The following is a 16,079-nucleotide window of genomic DNA, read 5'->3' on the forward strand; positions in this document are numbered from 1 at the left end:
AAGCAAAGCGGACCCTCCTTCAGGCAACTGACAAAGGCACAACAAGTTTGTGTTTTGACTGAAAATTGTGTAAGAAGCCTTTACTGTCAGTTCTCACAGCCATCAGTGGTTAAACGAATTACACAAAGGAACTTGGGAATCTGGTAAAAAGAAAACAAACAAAAAGAACAAAAACAGCTCTGTTGTTGGTCACCATAATTGAAACCTGTAGACAAGGCTGGCAATCTGACCATGTGTTAAGATTTGTTTTGGTTCCTTTTGTTCTGGTTATGTAGCTGTTCCCACGTTCAGAAGTGAACTTAAGCATCCAAACAAAGGCTTCACATGTTTATGCTGCTCACAAATTATTAACTTTTTGAACAAGAAAACAAGATTAAATATTTTGATAGACAACCAATGTCAGGTGGCTGTCTGTCCTGGTAAATATATTTTTGAAATATTTATTTTTATAACTGAAACAAAAAAATCTGTATTTTCTCTTCTTTCTTATGCACTTCTTGTTACTGTGCACTATTTTATTTTATATTTGTATCATGTTCGAATAAAATTTCATTTCATTTCATTTCATTTCATTTCATATGCAAAAAAATGAATATTATCCAGAGAAAAACTGTCTCTCTCATCATACATGAAGATTATAAAACAAAATAATGAATGTTAAAATGTTAAATGTAAGTAATAATAATAAAAATGTAAACAAGATTTAATAATAATAATAATAATAATAATAATAATAATAATAACAATAATAATTTGGATATTTATGGAAATAAATGTAGTTTAAAAACTAATACATTATTTAAAAATAGAAATAAAACTTTTTTAGGTATTAATAAATAATTAGAGTTAATATTGCCAACATTAAGAATAAAAATCTAAATTGTATATCTGTAATAGTAATATGACATACTTATGAAAGAATATCTGTACTACCTTTACTGTCCACTAGGTGTCAGATTTTGACAAACCTTTAATCATCATAGATCTGCTCTGTTTATCCTTAGCACAAGGGCTGTAGGCAAAAGGTAACATTATGTTTATGGGACCAAAGTACTGTGCAGTGTGAACTATAAACATCATATTTAGGTGCAAACTGCTGACTCAGTCTTTAATTTAGACTAGCCAGCAAGGCTGCGTTTACTCTGCTTTTGTTGAATTGCTTGCATAAAGAGAGAAATGTGGGTGTATATATTCTCCCGGAATGGAGCTGTTTATGTGTGGTGACTCCTGTCTGTCCCTCTCTCTCGTGCGTCTGATGTCACCGTGATGCCACACGCACCTGCGGGTTTAGCAGCAGCGGGATCCAGCCTTCTGGGAGGGTCGTGACTGCCCAGCGGAGGCGCGGCCAAGAGCGCAGCCAAACTATTTATTTAACCAACTTTGGATTATCGCTTCATAGTCAGGCAATTCCTCCACCGAAACACCTGGCGGTTCCCCACCTCCGTTTCCTCCTCCTCCAATCAACACCCCCCGTCTGTTCGAAGATGGTTTTCAAGGAAGATGCGCCGCTCTGAAATTCCCATTGACCTTCGGATCCTCTCAGCAGCAGCGGCAGCACCGAGCAACGCGCTGCCGCCGCTATCTCCTCCTAACACTCCCCGCTCTCTCTGACCGCCTCACTGTCGTTGGATTCCTTGATTTTTTTTCCTCCTAACCAAACAAGACTGAGGCAGATGCTCCTCGCTCTGTCATCCCGGCGGCTTGTACTATGGTGGAGTTCCCATCCCTCAGTCCTTACTGGCCTCTCCTCCGCTTCCTGGTGCCTCTGGCTATCACCAATGTTGCCATCGACCTCGGAGAACAGGTAATGCTCCTCTTCCTCAAACACCGCTACAGATCGCAGCACCCTCCAACCATTATTTCCTCCTCGCTAACAGTTGTTTGTGTCGGGTTAGCATCATTTAAAACCTATGAAACCTCCTCTAAATCTGTCGCCGACCGTTTCAGACATCTTTATTCGCACAACTGCAGCTATCTTAGCCTGCAGGCTCGTTATTCAACTAAAAATAAAAAAGAAGGCCTTTTTACGTCGTCGCTACTGCCATGTAATGCTATGATTTATTATTTTTCTCACTTACACTTGACATTATCCTTCTAATTTGTTTATATATCTTAAGGCAGTTGGATTTGTGGTTTTCAGAGCACAGATTAGCCCTGTAATTATCATGTTTTCTGCTTTGGATATTTCCTGCCCCAGATGGGTTTATCTGATGGCATAAAACACACTGAGGCTTAGAGATGTCAGGATTATGCTTATGTAATGGTTCTGTAGGATGGTATAAATAGCACACACACACCAGGAAAGGGGAAATGGGGGGCAGCTGTTGTGACTGCTATCCTGAAGTTAAAGGGTGTTCTTAAAGGAGCTAAAGGTACAATTTCTTCAATTTTTAAAAATAAAATCCCACAGTAATAATTCCAGGTCCTTGAATAGGAAGCAGCTGGATTTCTCATGTTTTCTGAAAGACTTTTTTCCTCTTTCTTAACGTGGTTTAGAAGTACCAGGATTATAAATTGTAGTCAGAACAATCAGGCTTTTGGAGATCTTAAGGTCGCGTAACTTAGTGAACCCACTGGTTTGGTTCAGTGTTTGGGTCTTTGTCACTTGATCCAAACATGTCACTTAACTATTCCAGATAACCAGTGGTTTGCAGGACTGTTGGGAGAAGTTGCCTTCTGCTCAGAGATAATGTTAGACAAAGTCATGCCACCGCTCTGAGCTTATCTCCTATTCAACATTTCCACGTATTTGTCATGTTGCAGCTACAAGCCTTGATTTTCTTTGGTGGGATTTTGTGTGACAGACCAACACAAGGCAGCTCGTATTTGTGAAGCAGATGATGCAGCATGATGGTGCTGTTCCCATGTTTTATGGCAGGAATTTGCAACCTGAGGCTCCAGAGCTGCGAGTTGCTCATTGGACCTTTTACAATAGTTCTTAATAACTTTGGCTAAACTCCGCTAATGGTTTTAAATATAGGTATAACAATTTCATGTTTTAGAAGTTTTCTGTGTTTTAATGAAACAATTTTTTGCAACAAAAGTACCAGTAATGTTTTTTTTATATATAATTTTCTGTACATTTAATTGCCCCATTGGAAAAATATATCCACCTTCTTTGCTTTCATTTATTTTTATACTTAAAAATAGAAATGAAATGGTTTACCACTGCAATGTAAGGTTTCTTGCTGCCGTTTCAAGTTTTTCATCTTATAGAGCACTTTGAATAATTTGGTTGCCAAAATGTGTGAAATTTAGTAGATATTTATCAAAAACTTAAAAGTTGTTTGGATCTAAACAGGTTAGCGGTTGTTGGACTGAAAGCAAAAATAGCTGTTTGGATTGGAAAGTTTGCAGACTTCTGGTTAAGGGTGTTGGCTTTCAAAATGATTCACACATTTAAATTTGAAAGCCATGAGGCACATTTGTATTCAGGGCTACATATTCTGGAACCAGCTTTGCTTCATTTTTGAAGGTTTATCTCTGCAGTTTTTCACATTTTTGCCTTTTCTTTGTATGCCTGGAGAGCAGCAGTTTTCTCATTTTTGTCTCAGACTCGTCATCTTATCTTCAGCTCCTCGAGCTAAAATCCTGCAGCCTCTAGACGCATCCCTGCACTAACATACCTGAATCAAATGAGTGAGTCGTTGGCAGACCTTTGTCAAACTAGATGCCATTCAGTCATTTATTTCAGCTGTGTTGGTGCAGAGATGTAATTATGCTACATTTTAGTTGCACTTGGAAGTGGGAAATTCCAACTTCCTAGTCAAAAATTTTCTCTGGGACTTTTGGAAGCAACTCCGACTACCTTCACAAGTTTCGCCTTGTAAGGCTGACTTTGCCTTACAACAGTAAGATTGGGTGAAATCATATTTATTTTGTAGGATATACATATAAGAGTGAAATTTAAGTGTCACACGAATCCTGCAATTCTAAACTGAACAAATTAAAAGTGGTGTTTGTGTATGGAATAAAGGTTAAAATGATGTTTTTAAGAGTCGCCATTTTGTCTGACTTCTTAACGAGGACGCTGGTGTCAAAACTCAACTCCGAGTTTCCATTTTCCAGGTAACTGGAATGCAGCATTAAAACATATCACCATTCGATTGAAGCTCTTGTCTGTTTAGGTTTGTTCTCCTGCTGGAAGATAAACCTCCACTCCAGTCTTACGGCTGTTGCAGTTTTAAACAGCATTTCTCCCAGGATTCACTTGTGTTTATCTCCTCCATCGTTATATCAACTCCAACCAGCTTCCCTGGCCCTACTGACGACCACGATGATGATGTGTTCAGAATGATCTGCAGTGTTTTCTCAAAAACAAGAAGTTCAGTTTTGGTCTCATCGAACAAAAGCCTCTTCTCTCCACTCCAAATAAATGTCTTTGTTTTCTAACATAAAGGCCAGATTTATGAGCACGACTAAAGGTTGTCCTGGTAAAAGAATATCTCGCCATATAGCTGTTGATCTTTACAGCTTCTCCAGCCTGTGCGGCCTTCATAAAACAGCTGTATGAGATAAAGTGAACTCTACTCACTAATTCAATTTCTTCTCAGTGCATTGCTTTCACTGGATTGTATATCATATTGAGTATTAGATGCATCTTTCTGCTTCCTTGCTCTCCACAAATAACATAAAATGCATTCAAACCAGTGGTTGCAACGTGACAGACTGTTAAAAATTAAAGTTTTTATCTGAACTTATCTGTTCTTATCTCTGCACCGTCTCTCTATCTCCTCTGTCCCATCCAGGCTCTCAACCGGGGCATAGCCACCGTCAAGGAGGACACGGTGGAGATGCTGGCCAGCTATGGCTTGGCCTACTCCCTCATGAAGTTCTTCACCGGTCCCATGAGCGACTTCAAGAATGTGGGCTTGGTGTTTGTGAACAGCAGGCGCGACCGGAGGAAGGCCGTGTTGTGCATGCTGACGGCCGGAGTCATCGCCTTCGTCCTCCACATCTTGATAGGTGTGTGTTTAAGGGCTCGGGTGATGACACCCTGCGCTTAAACCGCGTCCTGCGCGGGATGTTTTTGGTGGATTTTAAAGTTTTTGTTGACGGCTTTTTTTCTCCTGGGAGAATTTACAATCAGATTTTTTTCAAAACGGTCACAAAGATGTCTGATATATTGTCTTTCTTTTTCACCTTAGCTTACACAGATTTAGGATACTACATCATCAATAAGCTCCACCAAGTGGATGAATCTGTTGGGCGAAAGACGAGAAAGGCGTTCTTATACCTAGCTGCGTTCCCTTTACTGGATGCAATGGTGAGTGTTTGGAAAAAATTGGGATTAATCCACATGTGAAATCATGTATTTAAGCGCACATGACCTAGAAAGGTTTTAATCCTTTAGTTCTGTTTGATTCTGGTCTCTTCACATGAAAAAAGAAAATGAAAGTTTTTAAAATGTAAAATAACCCTTTTGTTAATTTTAATTTTTTTTTCCAGGCATGGATTCATGCAGGCATCCTCCTCAAGCATAAGTACAGTGTCATTGTGGGCTCTGCCTCCATCTCTGATGTCGTGGCTCAGGTAACGAGATGCTTTTGTTTTTTTATTCATTTGAAAAAATGCTTCTTTTCAGAGTTTCTCCGCCTGAATAAGTTTGGGACTTTATTCCGAAGTCTGGAAAAGGGGGAAAAGAAAGTAAATATTAGAATTCTAGGCTTTATTCCTTGTTTTGTTCTTTAAATCATCCATCCACACGTCAAACTTCAGGCCCGGGAGCCAAATCTGGGCCAGCATAAGTTTTTATGTGGCCAAACTTTTTGTCACCTGGAGAAAATCATTTCCTCCAGGGCCAGGAAATTAAAAATGAAATTAAAATGAAGCAAATAAAGTGGGTTTAATTTGTTTTAAATTTGGAAAGGATTTTGCACATTTGCTTTATTAAAAGAAATTTATCTAGTTTTAAATTCTTTTGAGGTCAATTGAAGAAATTTATTCTCATTTATAAAACAAGGATTTGATTCACTGTCTTTTAAAACACTTGCTATATTCATCTGAGTTAAAAAATTTAAATAAAAGCAGATTTAAGTGCAGAAAAGTTCACTTGTTTTCCGTTCTGCTTATTGTAAATATTTGGTTGTAAAAAGACAAATACTTTGTGCTGAGTAAATTATAAAAAGTGTGAATTTCTGACATTTGAAATATAACAACCTACAAATGTTGCAGTCCAAACTGTGTTTTATAATATTAATATTAAACATGTGCAGCTCTAAGTAATTTTGGCATGAATAATGTGTTGTTCCCTGCAGATTGTGTTCGTGGCCATTTTCCTGCACAGTAACCTGGAATGCGTGGAGCCCATTCTCATCCCGATCCTCTCCCTGTACATGGGTGCTTTGGTCCGCTTCAGCATCGTCTGTATCGGCTACTACTGCAACATCCATGACAACATTCCAGACTCCAGCGGCCTCGACGTTGGGGTACATTCTGTCCCTTTGGATAGAGGAGTTTTTACAAGACGTGAAGAATGAAAATGAACAAATTGCTCATTTGCTTCTGCAGGGCGACGCAACAATCAAAAAGATGCTCAGCTTCTGGTGGCCACTGGCGCTCATCTTGGCCACGCAGCGCATCAGCCGACCTATCGTCAACTTGTTTGTGTCTCGAGACCTCAAGGGGTCCGCCGACGCCACAGAGGTGCGTGCGTAGAGTAGACATCATGCCGGCACCTCATTATCTATGCACATTTAAGATGCTTTTATAAGCAAAGCTGCTGCTAAAGTTCCCTAATACCTCTTCAGCTGTGTTTGGATTTCAGGGTGTCTGCGCATCTGTAAAAAGTCTTACATTTTGTGTCTAACATTAATGCATTAAAATGTCTTAAATTCATTTTAAAAATGTAAGATGGTACTAAATACATTAATCGCAGATCTTAAATTTTGTTGTGACAGGACTGTTTAATTAAGTTTTTCCTTGTGGAACTTTTCTGTCGTAAAAGTTTGAGTCGCATACAAACCTCTTCTTCTTTCTGTGACTCGAGGTTTTTGTGGCTACCACTAACTCGCTGCTAATGTACCCTTGCTAGCTAGTTAGCTCACTAGCTTTTTGTTTCTCTTAAGGGTACAAAGCCAGGTTCTCAGTTTTTGCTATGCTTGATTGTAACATCTCAAGTTCCCCCAACCATCCCCTATATTTATTTATTCTTTTAAATCTTAAATTTCATTCAAGGTGGCATTAAAAAAGGTCTTAAATTTGACTTGCTGAAACCTGCAGATACCCTGGATTTCCCCAGTTGAAATGCCAGACTCCCTCTGGAGCGTTCTGCCTCACAGAGACCAGCGCAGCTACTAGAGACAATAAGGAAAAAAAGCTGTTTACCAAAAACGAACTGACTGGAAATCGGTGACAGCGCGGACTGCCAGTGGTTTGTTTGAGTGATTCACCACTCAAATGTGAAACTCGGGGCATGATTATACGGCTCGAGAACATTCCTGCGTGGCTTTGCTGTTCCTGCCTATTGTCGCTGGCGAGACAACGGTGAGCTTCAAGGCGGCTGTCCAGAGATGAATCTCTAAAAAAAACTTCTGGGAAAGTGAGAGGTGCCGTGTGCGGCTCCCAGACTGGCTGTTGTTAGGCTGCCGGGGTGGATTTAGCCGGCTGGTATTTTTAGATTTAAAGTGACGGCGCGCGGGTGACTTCTACCTGTCCTGTGTTTGTCATTGCAGGCCGTGGCGGTGCTCACAGCCACATACCCAGTGGGTCACATGCCCTACGGCTGGCTGACTGAGCTCAGAGCCGTGTACCCGGCCTTTGACAAGGTAAACTGGACGCCGCAGTGTTTACAGTTTTATATATTTTAGATGTGGCGTACTGCATGACGACAATTGGACCTTTTTTGCAACAGAACAATCCCAGCAACAAGATGAATGCTGACAGCCCGGTTAACAAATCGCACATTAAAAAGTTTACCTTCTGCTGTCTGGCCCTGTCGCTCACGGTAAGCACAAAAATATTCACACCCCTTAAGAGTTTTTCCCATTTTGTCACATTACAAACACAAATCTGAATGTGTTTTGTGCTAATTGCAACATACTCTGGAGAAAACCCTGCATCTTTCTCCTTGCACTTCTCAGTTTCGAAGTGCTTTGTCAGTTTATTAAATAATATGCTAATTTGCATCAGAGCTAAGGTTTCTAGCTGCAAAATAGATCAAATTTCCTTCATAGTATGAATCCATGCAGCACTGCACTGTCTTAGCATTAAAAATGTTGTTTTTTTTTTTCCAAATATTTTTGGCACTTAGATGGACTTGATTAGACTGACCAAAGACAGGAAGTGGGTTGGGGACATTTGCAATTATGGGAAAAAGACAGAATACTGAGCAAACTGCAGTTTATTCATATTCATTATGGCTGTCGACCAATTAATGCCTAATGGGAAACAGATTTTATCTGTTTGGAGGATGATGTCGTCATGTTTACATCATCCAACATTTTCAGTGTTTACATGTTTTCTTGTATGAACAGTTTGCACCACGTCATGAGTTGTATGTCTGAAAGTGCAACTGCAAATTGTGTATTGAATGATTATTTCAGTTCAATAAATCCATAAAACTACCAAAAACTAAATCAGATGGTAGCCAAAACTGCGTTTCAGTCTTCATCTTGCACTATGGGCTCAACTACCCACTAGTTAAATAACTTAAATCAACTAGAAACCTGCTGGTTACACATAAATGAACACATAAGCATGTTTTTGCTTTTCCTTTAGCTTTGAAAAATTGTCATGATCTGACAACTTCACAGTCTTAGAATTTTTCTTTTACCAGTTAGGGGTTTGCAGAAACTCTCAACTTGATCACCTCAGTGGCTTCAGGGATTGTTTTTGTGTTGAGGCAACAAGCTAACATGTGGAACGGTTTGTTCATAAAAGAGCACAGCTGCTTGATGTTTATAGTTGTTTTTGTGACTTGACTTGTGTTTCATCTGAGGACTCGTATAACCAGCTAGGTGTTGTGCTGAAACATGCTGGAATTTTTTTATTCAAGCTGCCTGCAGTCGACCCAGTCAAAAATAAATTCACAATGAGTAAATTATGAAAATCTTTAGAACTTACAGAGCATATTAATGCTCAGAGATGGCGCCTTTATGCAAATAGACTTGGTGTTGGATTGCGGTGATGCAGGCGTCTACATTAGCGTGTTTTTCCTGAAGAGCTGAGCATCAATCCCACCTCAGTTCTCACAATTGGTGTGCAATTGTGCTTTTGCAATTATTCAAGTCACTTCTCTCTGCTCCAGTGAGGATAAACAGGAAATCTGGGGTAATGTTTTGGTCTTTAAAAAACAAAGGGGAGGAGACTGTCACGCCAGATGTAGAGTCCTAAAGTTGTCAACAAGAACATGAGGGTGTGTGCAGAGATCATCACGATCCCGACGTGTCGAGACCTGCTGTGATTGTGAACTTATGTAAAGCAGACTAGGAAAAAACCAAAGCGGAGCCAGAGTGTGTGTGTGTGACAGAGATCAACGTGTAATTCAACCTTATGAGAACAAGCTCATCGTTTAGGATGTCTCAGCTTGTTGAGGAGATTGCCACAGCTGAGTCAGAGCAGAAGAAGGCTTTGCCCGAGGCCTTTCAGATTACTCTGATGTGACCGTGTCCAAGTAAAGTGATGATAGAAGGTGAGGTGAACCAAAACTACTAATTGGCAGGTAATCCATTCTCACGTTTTGGTTCAGGAGATCGCCCAATCTTTCTGGAATCCTCATCTTTTCAGCTGTTTTTCATTTTTCTGGTTTACCTTCAACCTGCAGCTCAAAGTGAGAATTAACAGCAGCTGAGAAACGGGAAAACAAGTGACGAGTCCAGTTTCTTCAGCTGGGACCAGTCTGGAAACCAGAGCATCGGGTTTTAAACCCTTCATCAAGCAACTGAAGCTCTTGAAACACCTGAAGTCATCAAAGATTTACTTCAGTAGATTTAGACTTATTACACTGAGAGATGTATTTTAGTTGGGTTTGATTATCAGTTGTAGCAAATGAAAACTCAAATTCCAGTTTTTATGAAGATTTTAAATTACATGTGATAATGCGACAAGTATTGGGGGGTATTTTAGATGGAAGGGGGAAAAAAATTGGATTTTAGCCAAACTATTCTGAAAATTTGGGAATAATTTCAACTTTAATATTTTCTGGTGTCAAAGTTAAAAATTTGCAAAAAGGCAATTTCACATGACTGAAGGTATAAATTTACTACATTTAAACCAGGATATTCCAACATTGGTAGGAACAAAACAACTTGGATCCTTATCAAGATTATAAATTCAGACTTTTGTCACAAAATACCAGAGATCTTCTAAAATTGAGATGATAAATGTCAGGGATTCTCATCTGCTTGTTTTACCAAAGTTCAAAGTGTAGATCCCATAAAGTAATCACTTAAACCAAATGTCTGATGTGTCAGACTTGGTTTTAATATTGTACTTTTCTCCCTTTAATCACAGAATAGCATCCTTTTTTTTTCTTGCAGATTGACAGTTTTTCAAAAACCTGTCAATATTCTACTTTTTTCTTTTAAAATGTGAAATGAATCTAGAAATTTCTGGGCGATTTTTGACAGAAAATGCTTCACTTATTGATGGTATCTGTGGAGTTGGGAGACACAGCCGTTAATAAAGCGTCCTGAATGTCTGAGCAGAACCATGATGCTGACCTCCACGCTACAATGAATTTATAGAGTAATTCATGCAAAATGAACCCCAACAAAATGTTAAATTTATATACTGCACAACACATGCTCAGACTTTTAATCATGTTGACATTTCTGAGTTTAAAAATCGTTTTCGTTGGTGGTTTCCTGAGAAACTGAATTTTAGAGTTTGGTAGCCTTAAGCCAGAATCTTACAAATTTAAATGAAATGGAGATTTTAAATTTAAGTTTTGTTAATTGAGCTACTGAAATAAATTCAATTGGATGCACTAATTGAATCCCTGAAGGACTTCTGCAACTCGGCTGTATCAGAGACAAACGGAGGCAGCTTTTGGTTTCTGGAACAAACTTCCAGAAAACCCGAGATTTGCAGAAACCTTTGGCATCTTTAAATCACTACTGGGTTCCTCAGTCATCCTGAGGAACGGATGACTGATTGAAATTAGGGCTGCAGCTTATGATTATTTTAGTTATTGATTAATCTGTCAGTTATTCTGACGATTAATAGGATTAAAAAATGGGCACATTCTGTAGATTTCATTTAAACCCTTAAATGTTTAAAACAATTTTAGAAATGCATTTAGATGTGCAAATGAACAATTAAATGTATTTTTTTAATGAAAATAAATTGCCTAAAATGCAATGACATGAATCCCATTATCATACGTTTGATCATTTTTTGCTGGATCTGCAGATGAAAACAATACTTCTAACTCAGTCCTTTCTGCTTGACTTAGGATCAATAGAGTGTAGTGCTGTTGATTTAATTTTTGGATTAATTAATAAATAATCTATAAAGATAATTTTTTTTTTTTTTCAGAATTTCAACCAAATGAAGCTAAATTTATGGAACCAGAGAATTTTGGGCAATTACAAGGGTCTTAAAAAAATTAATATTTTAAATGCAAATGTTTTATTTTTTTATGGTTTAGTTTTAATTACTGCTTTATTTCAGCAAATGGCCTTTTTTTTTTTTTTGAAGAATTTGTATAATCCAGTCAATTAATTGATTACTAAGTTATCTGAGAATTATTCGATTCATCACAATTAGTCTGATTAATCGTTCGAAGCTTTTTAAAGCGCAGCGGTTGAAACGGCTTTGCTCTTTGGATCGTCTTGAGCTGCTCACCGTTTTCCATAACTGAACTGCAGGAATCCACCAGCTGATCTGCTGTTGCTCAGAGTTGCAACACTTGACGAGTCATCAGGGAGAGCTTCTGAAGCTGCACTATGATGCATCTGTGTCAGACAAATGCTCTACTGCCCTGTCTTGGTGGAGAGGATAGTTATCGACCGTCATTTTGAATCCATTTGATGGTTTTCCAACACGTGGATGTTTTATTCATAATCAGATCAGACGGTTTCCTCCTCGGATGCCCTGATCACGGTGCTTTGAGGTGCGATGCTAATACGACTAAGCAGCTCCTTTTATTTTGCCAGAGCTTCAAAGGCCTGAAACGTTCAGCTGCAGTAAAAATCACTAAAGCAGGTCCTGAAGAATAATTGATCTGTTTGTTCCAATGCTCAGCTTTGCTTCGTGCTGTTCTGGACCCCGCGTGTGTCCGAGAAGATCCTGGTGGACGTCATCGGAGTGGAGTACACCTTCGCCACGCTCTGCGTGGCGCCGCTTCGGATCTTCTCCTTCTTCCCAATGCCAGGTGAGGTCACAGGTCATGGCTCGTAGGGGAGGCTGAAGGGGGCAGGGCTCTGACTGGCCCTGAAATCTGATTGGCCATCGCCACAAGAGCCGCCAATTAGTTTGATCATATCGTGGCGTACAGAGATTAGTTTTGTCCAAACTCCTAGTCAGTACATGACAGAAATGCTCCTTATGTTGTGTGTTTTTTTGTTTGTTTGTTTTTTTTAAATGGGACATTATTGGCATTAATATAAATAAGATTTCCATCTCTAGTCCTATTGGCAGGTTGATGTTTAATAAGAAAACCACCCTCAGACTACTGCACCAAGAAAAGAAAACCTTCTTAAAGGGGATAATTAAACATTTATGACTATATTTGTGGTCTATAATAATTTAATAAAAGTTGATTAAGTTAAATAAATTCAGCATATATATATATATATATATATTTATCTAGAAGCTAATTGTGTCCCTAGATAAATTAGCTTGTACCTTAAGTCACTGTAACAAACAAATCTACTGCTAAACAGATCCGTGTGTTTTGTTTGGTTAATTATAGTTTAGTTATTCCACTGCTCAATGTAATCTAAAGCTGCAGTGCATTTAAAAATTGCAGTGTTGTCCCTCGTACAGTTTGTGCCCCAGCCATTAGAAGAGAACCTGGACTCGGCCCTGTGAGGTGGGACGTGTCCCTGACGCCTCCTTCCTCTGTGTGTTTGCAGTGACCGTTCGGGCTCATCTGACAGGATGGCTCATGACCCTGAAAAAGACCTTCGTCCTGGCTCCCAGCTCCGTTCTGCGTATCGTCGTCCTGATCATCAGCCTGGTTGTGCTGCCTTACATGGGGTAAGTGAACACAGCAGCAGAGTTGACTCGTAGCACTGCGTTCAGAGCAGCTGCTGGAAAAAGAAGAACTCGCCTTCACCGATGTGGAGACGTGATGAGAAAGGCATCAGATTAAAGTAATCCTCTGCTGCAGGGTCCACGGGGCCACACTCGGCGTCGGGTCCCTCTTAGCCGGTTTCGTCGGGGAATCGGCGATGGTCGCCATAGCAGCCTGCTATGTTTATAGACAACAGGTGAGCTTTCACACTCCCCTCCCCGTATCTAGAACAAGGCGTTTCCTGCCATCTTTAATTATAAACGAAGCGTTCAGGTCGAATGGGAATGTTGACGTTTGTTTTCAGAGATGGCAGCAAAGAGGAAAAGTCTGACAGGAAAGCGTTTGTGAATATACAGCAATGAACACCGTAAATGGCGGAAGCATCCAGAAGGTCATTACCTTCTGAATTCAAATCAATCATTTGAATTCCTCTCAGACCTCAACCCAACTTCCTCCATTATTGTTATTATTATTATAGTCACAGTTCTGATTACAGATGCTCTCAGTGAGTGCCAGCTGGAGACAAGGTCATTGCTAATGCAACTCACCTTTATGGTGGACAAATTAACACGATAACTCGCTTGAACGTTACCAGGAATGATCTGGTCTGAAAAGAGTATCGACTTTTTAATCTGGACTGACTCCAGCGTACCGTGGAAATGTTTCTCTCCCATACCAGATGGACCACATTTCTGGAGGCGTAGCCCAGAAAACCTGAGGCTGCCAGTCCTGATTGTTGATGCTTATCGCCATTGTTTTTGCTTTTGTTCTCTTAAACATCTTACTGCAAAATTAAATCTGAAGACTTTCGGGACATATCCTATAGGAAACGAAGTTAAAAAGGCAAACTTGACTTCATGTTAGTCCACATTTGATCTTAAAAACAGAAAACTGAAATGAAATTTCTTTGTGCCTCTAAACAAGAATGAACCAGCATCAGTTAGAACAAAGAAAAATTGGAAAATGAAGATTAACCTCAAAGTGAGACATGTTCTGCGTTTCACACATTTATGATCTGGTTTAATAGTAACGTTCATAGTACATAAACAAATGCAACATATAATTATTATTTCCTGAACATGGCCTGTATAATTATGGTTCCTGTTGTTCTTGTTCCTTTTGTGTTAATCTAACCGGTTGCTGGATCTCGAGGAAAGCTTTTTCTATATATATATATATATATACACATACATACAAACGTAGAAAATGCTGAAATCCTCCTTTAACCCTTGATTCACCTTTAAGTTGACCTTACACTTTTTATCTAATAATAATGATGAATCATTTCACTGCATTGAATCGTTTCAACAACTTCAGCTCCATCCATTAAAATGTTTTTAAAACAAATCTTTTCTGTTTTAAAGTCTGATTTTTTTTTTTTTTTTGAAGGAGAAATCCCCAATATATACTAAAAATAAAGTTTTCAGCATTAATCCACTCGATGTGGCAAATTTTCAATTAAATAAAAGCTTTATTTATCCCAAAAGAAAGTTAAATTGATTCACAGCATCCAATTATCTTCAGAGTCATTGTGCGTAGGAAACGTCTCCAGTAGTCCAGTCAGTCTTTCAACGATTTTTAAGAGGCTTCTGACTGAACACTGTTATTTTGGTTTTTTTTTTAGTTCTCGCTTTCCAGGTAGCAGAGACGATATTCCACTGTAACATGTCTGTTGTTAGAAAGCTTCACTAATCCACCTCATTTGCTTTTGCCGCATTCATTTAAATCTGTCTGGCCGTGTGGTTGGAAAGCTAGACTATCTTTGCAAATTCTTCTACTTTGCAAAGATTTACAGTTAGTGGAGGTTCTGCAGGGTCCAGTTTATTGTGTCGTCACGTAGGAGCATATTTATTTAACCGCTGCGTTTTGTCAGCACTTATCAGCAGTATCTACTGTGCAGCTGCAATCTTTTTTCTCACTTTCTTCGTTGACGCCTGAACGCGCATTTCTCATTCCTGTTCTCAGAGGAACAGCGAGATGTCCAACGAGCTGGTTGTGGAGGGAGGCGACTCCCCCAACCAGATGGACGCCATCGAGGAGCTCCAGGTGGAAGAGGAGGCGGAGCAGGAGTGAGCGTCCAAAGCACAGGAGGACGACCTTGACGAGGAAGGTCTGCAGAAGACGAGGCGGCTCGGACTGGGGAAAACGTCCGAGGCGTCAACCTGCACACTATCGAAACGCACACTGTAAAGAAAGCCATGCACCTCCAACCCATCTGTGTAAATACTGTCTCTGGTTAGCCCTTTCCCTTTAGCTGGGTGTGTATCCTTTCCTAAGTTTTCACTGGTTAAAAAGGGAAACCGACACGGGGGAAATTTCTCCTCAGCAGCAGGAACGATGAGCCGGGTGTTTGTGGAATTGCCAAAAAAACATAAAGAAATAAAAAAAAACTAGAGCTCAACATTTCATGTTACTTTATCAGTTTAGGCAGCGGGACCTTGTTGGATTCAAACGCAGACACAATGTGGAACTTATTGGGTTGTGCAATCGTGTTTTGCATACAATGGTGTACAGATTCTTGTTTATATTGGATTGTGTATATTTAATTGCTGCAAGGGGTCAGGAATCCCTCATCAAACCACTGTGTGTTCAAGAATAGCTCTCTGTTTCCCTTTCAGTTCTGTCTGGGAGTTGGACCCACTTTGTTTTGCCAAGCCTTTTTCCTGCTAGTATTCAGACTGTCGTATGTATATACTGTATAGGCATTCTTATTTACAAATAAATTGCTTTATTATTATTAACCTTTTCTGTTGTCTGGAATTATTGGAGGCAAAATTTAAATGGGATTGAAGTCAGGACTTTCCTGCTTTATTCATTCCTAACCCGGATGTGATGCATGTCTGGACCTGATCGTGTCCAAGTTCCAAACATCTGACCAAATCCGTCAACTTCGGATGAA

At 39.5% G+C, this 16,079-nt stretch overlaps 1 protein-coding gene across 1 annotated transcript; it reads left to right on the forward strand.

Annotated features, from left to right (window-relative positions):
- The first annotated feature begins 1,395 nt into the window (after window positions 1-1,395).
- Window positions 1,396-15,922, forward strand: ankha (ANKH inorganic pyrophosphate transport regulator a). The gene is made up of 12 exons (XM_007569104.2): window positions 1,396-1,804; window positions 4,749-4,965; window positions 5,148-5,266; window positions 5,449-5,532; window positions 6,258-6,428; window positions 6,511-6,645; window positions 7,674-7,766; window positions 7,853-7,945; window positions 12,187-12,316; window positions 13,020-13,143; window positions 13,277-13,376; window positions 15,146-15,922. The coding sequence occupies exons 1-12, from the start codon at window positions 1,709-1,711 to the stop codon at window positions 15,251-15,253; spliced, it is 1,470 nt and encodes a 489-aa protein (XP_007569166.1). The 5' UTR covers window positions 1,396-1,708; the 3' UTR covers window positions 15,254-15,922.
- Window positions 15,923-16,079: the final 157 nt, after the last annotated feature.

The sequence above is a fragment of the Poecilia formosa genome, unplaced genomic scaffold, assembly GCF_000485575.1.
Source record: "Poecilia formosa unplaced genomic scaffold, Poecilia_formosa-5.1.2 Scaffold236, whole genome shotgun sequence".
Taxonomy (NCBI): domain Eukaryota; kingdom Metazoa; phylum Chordata; class Actinopteri; order Cyprinodontiformes; family Poeciliidae; genus Poecilia; species Poecilia formosa.

Coding starts and splice junctions, on each gene's coding strand:
- ankha (XM_007569104.2), top strand. CDS start 1,709: ATGGTGGAGTTCCCATCCCTCAGTCCTTACTGGCCTCTCCTCCGCTTC. Junction 1,805..4,748: donor CCATCGACCTCGGAGAACAG/GTAATGCTCCTC, acceptor TGTCCCATCCAG/GCTCTCAACCGGGGCATAGC. Junction 5,533..6,257: donor TCTCTGATGTCGTGGCTCAG/GTAACGAGATGC, acceptor TGTTCCCTGCAG/ATTGTGTTCGTGGCCATTTT.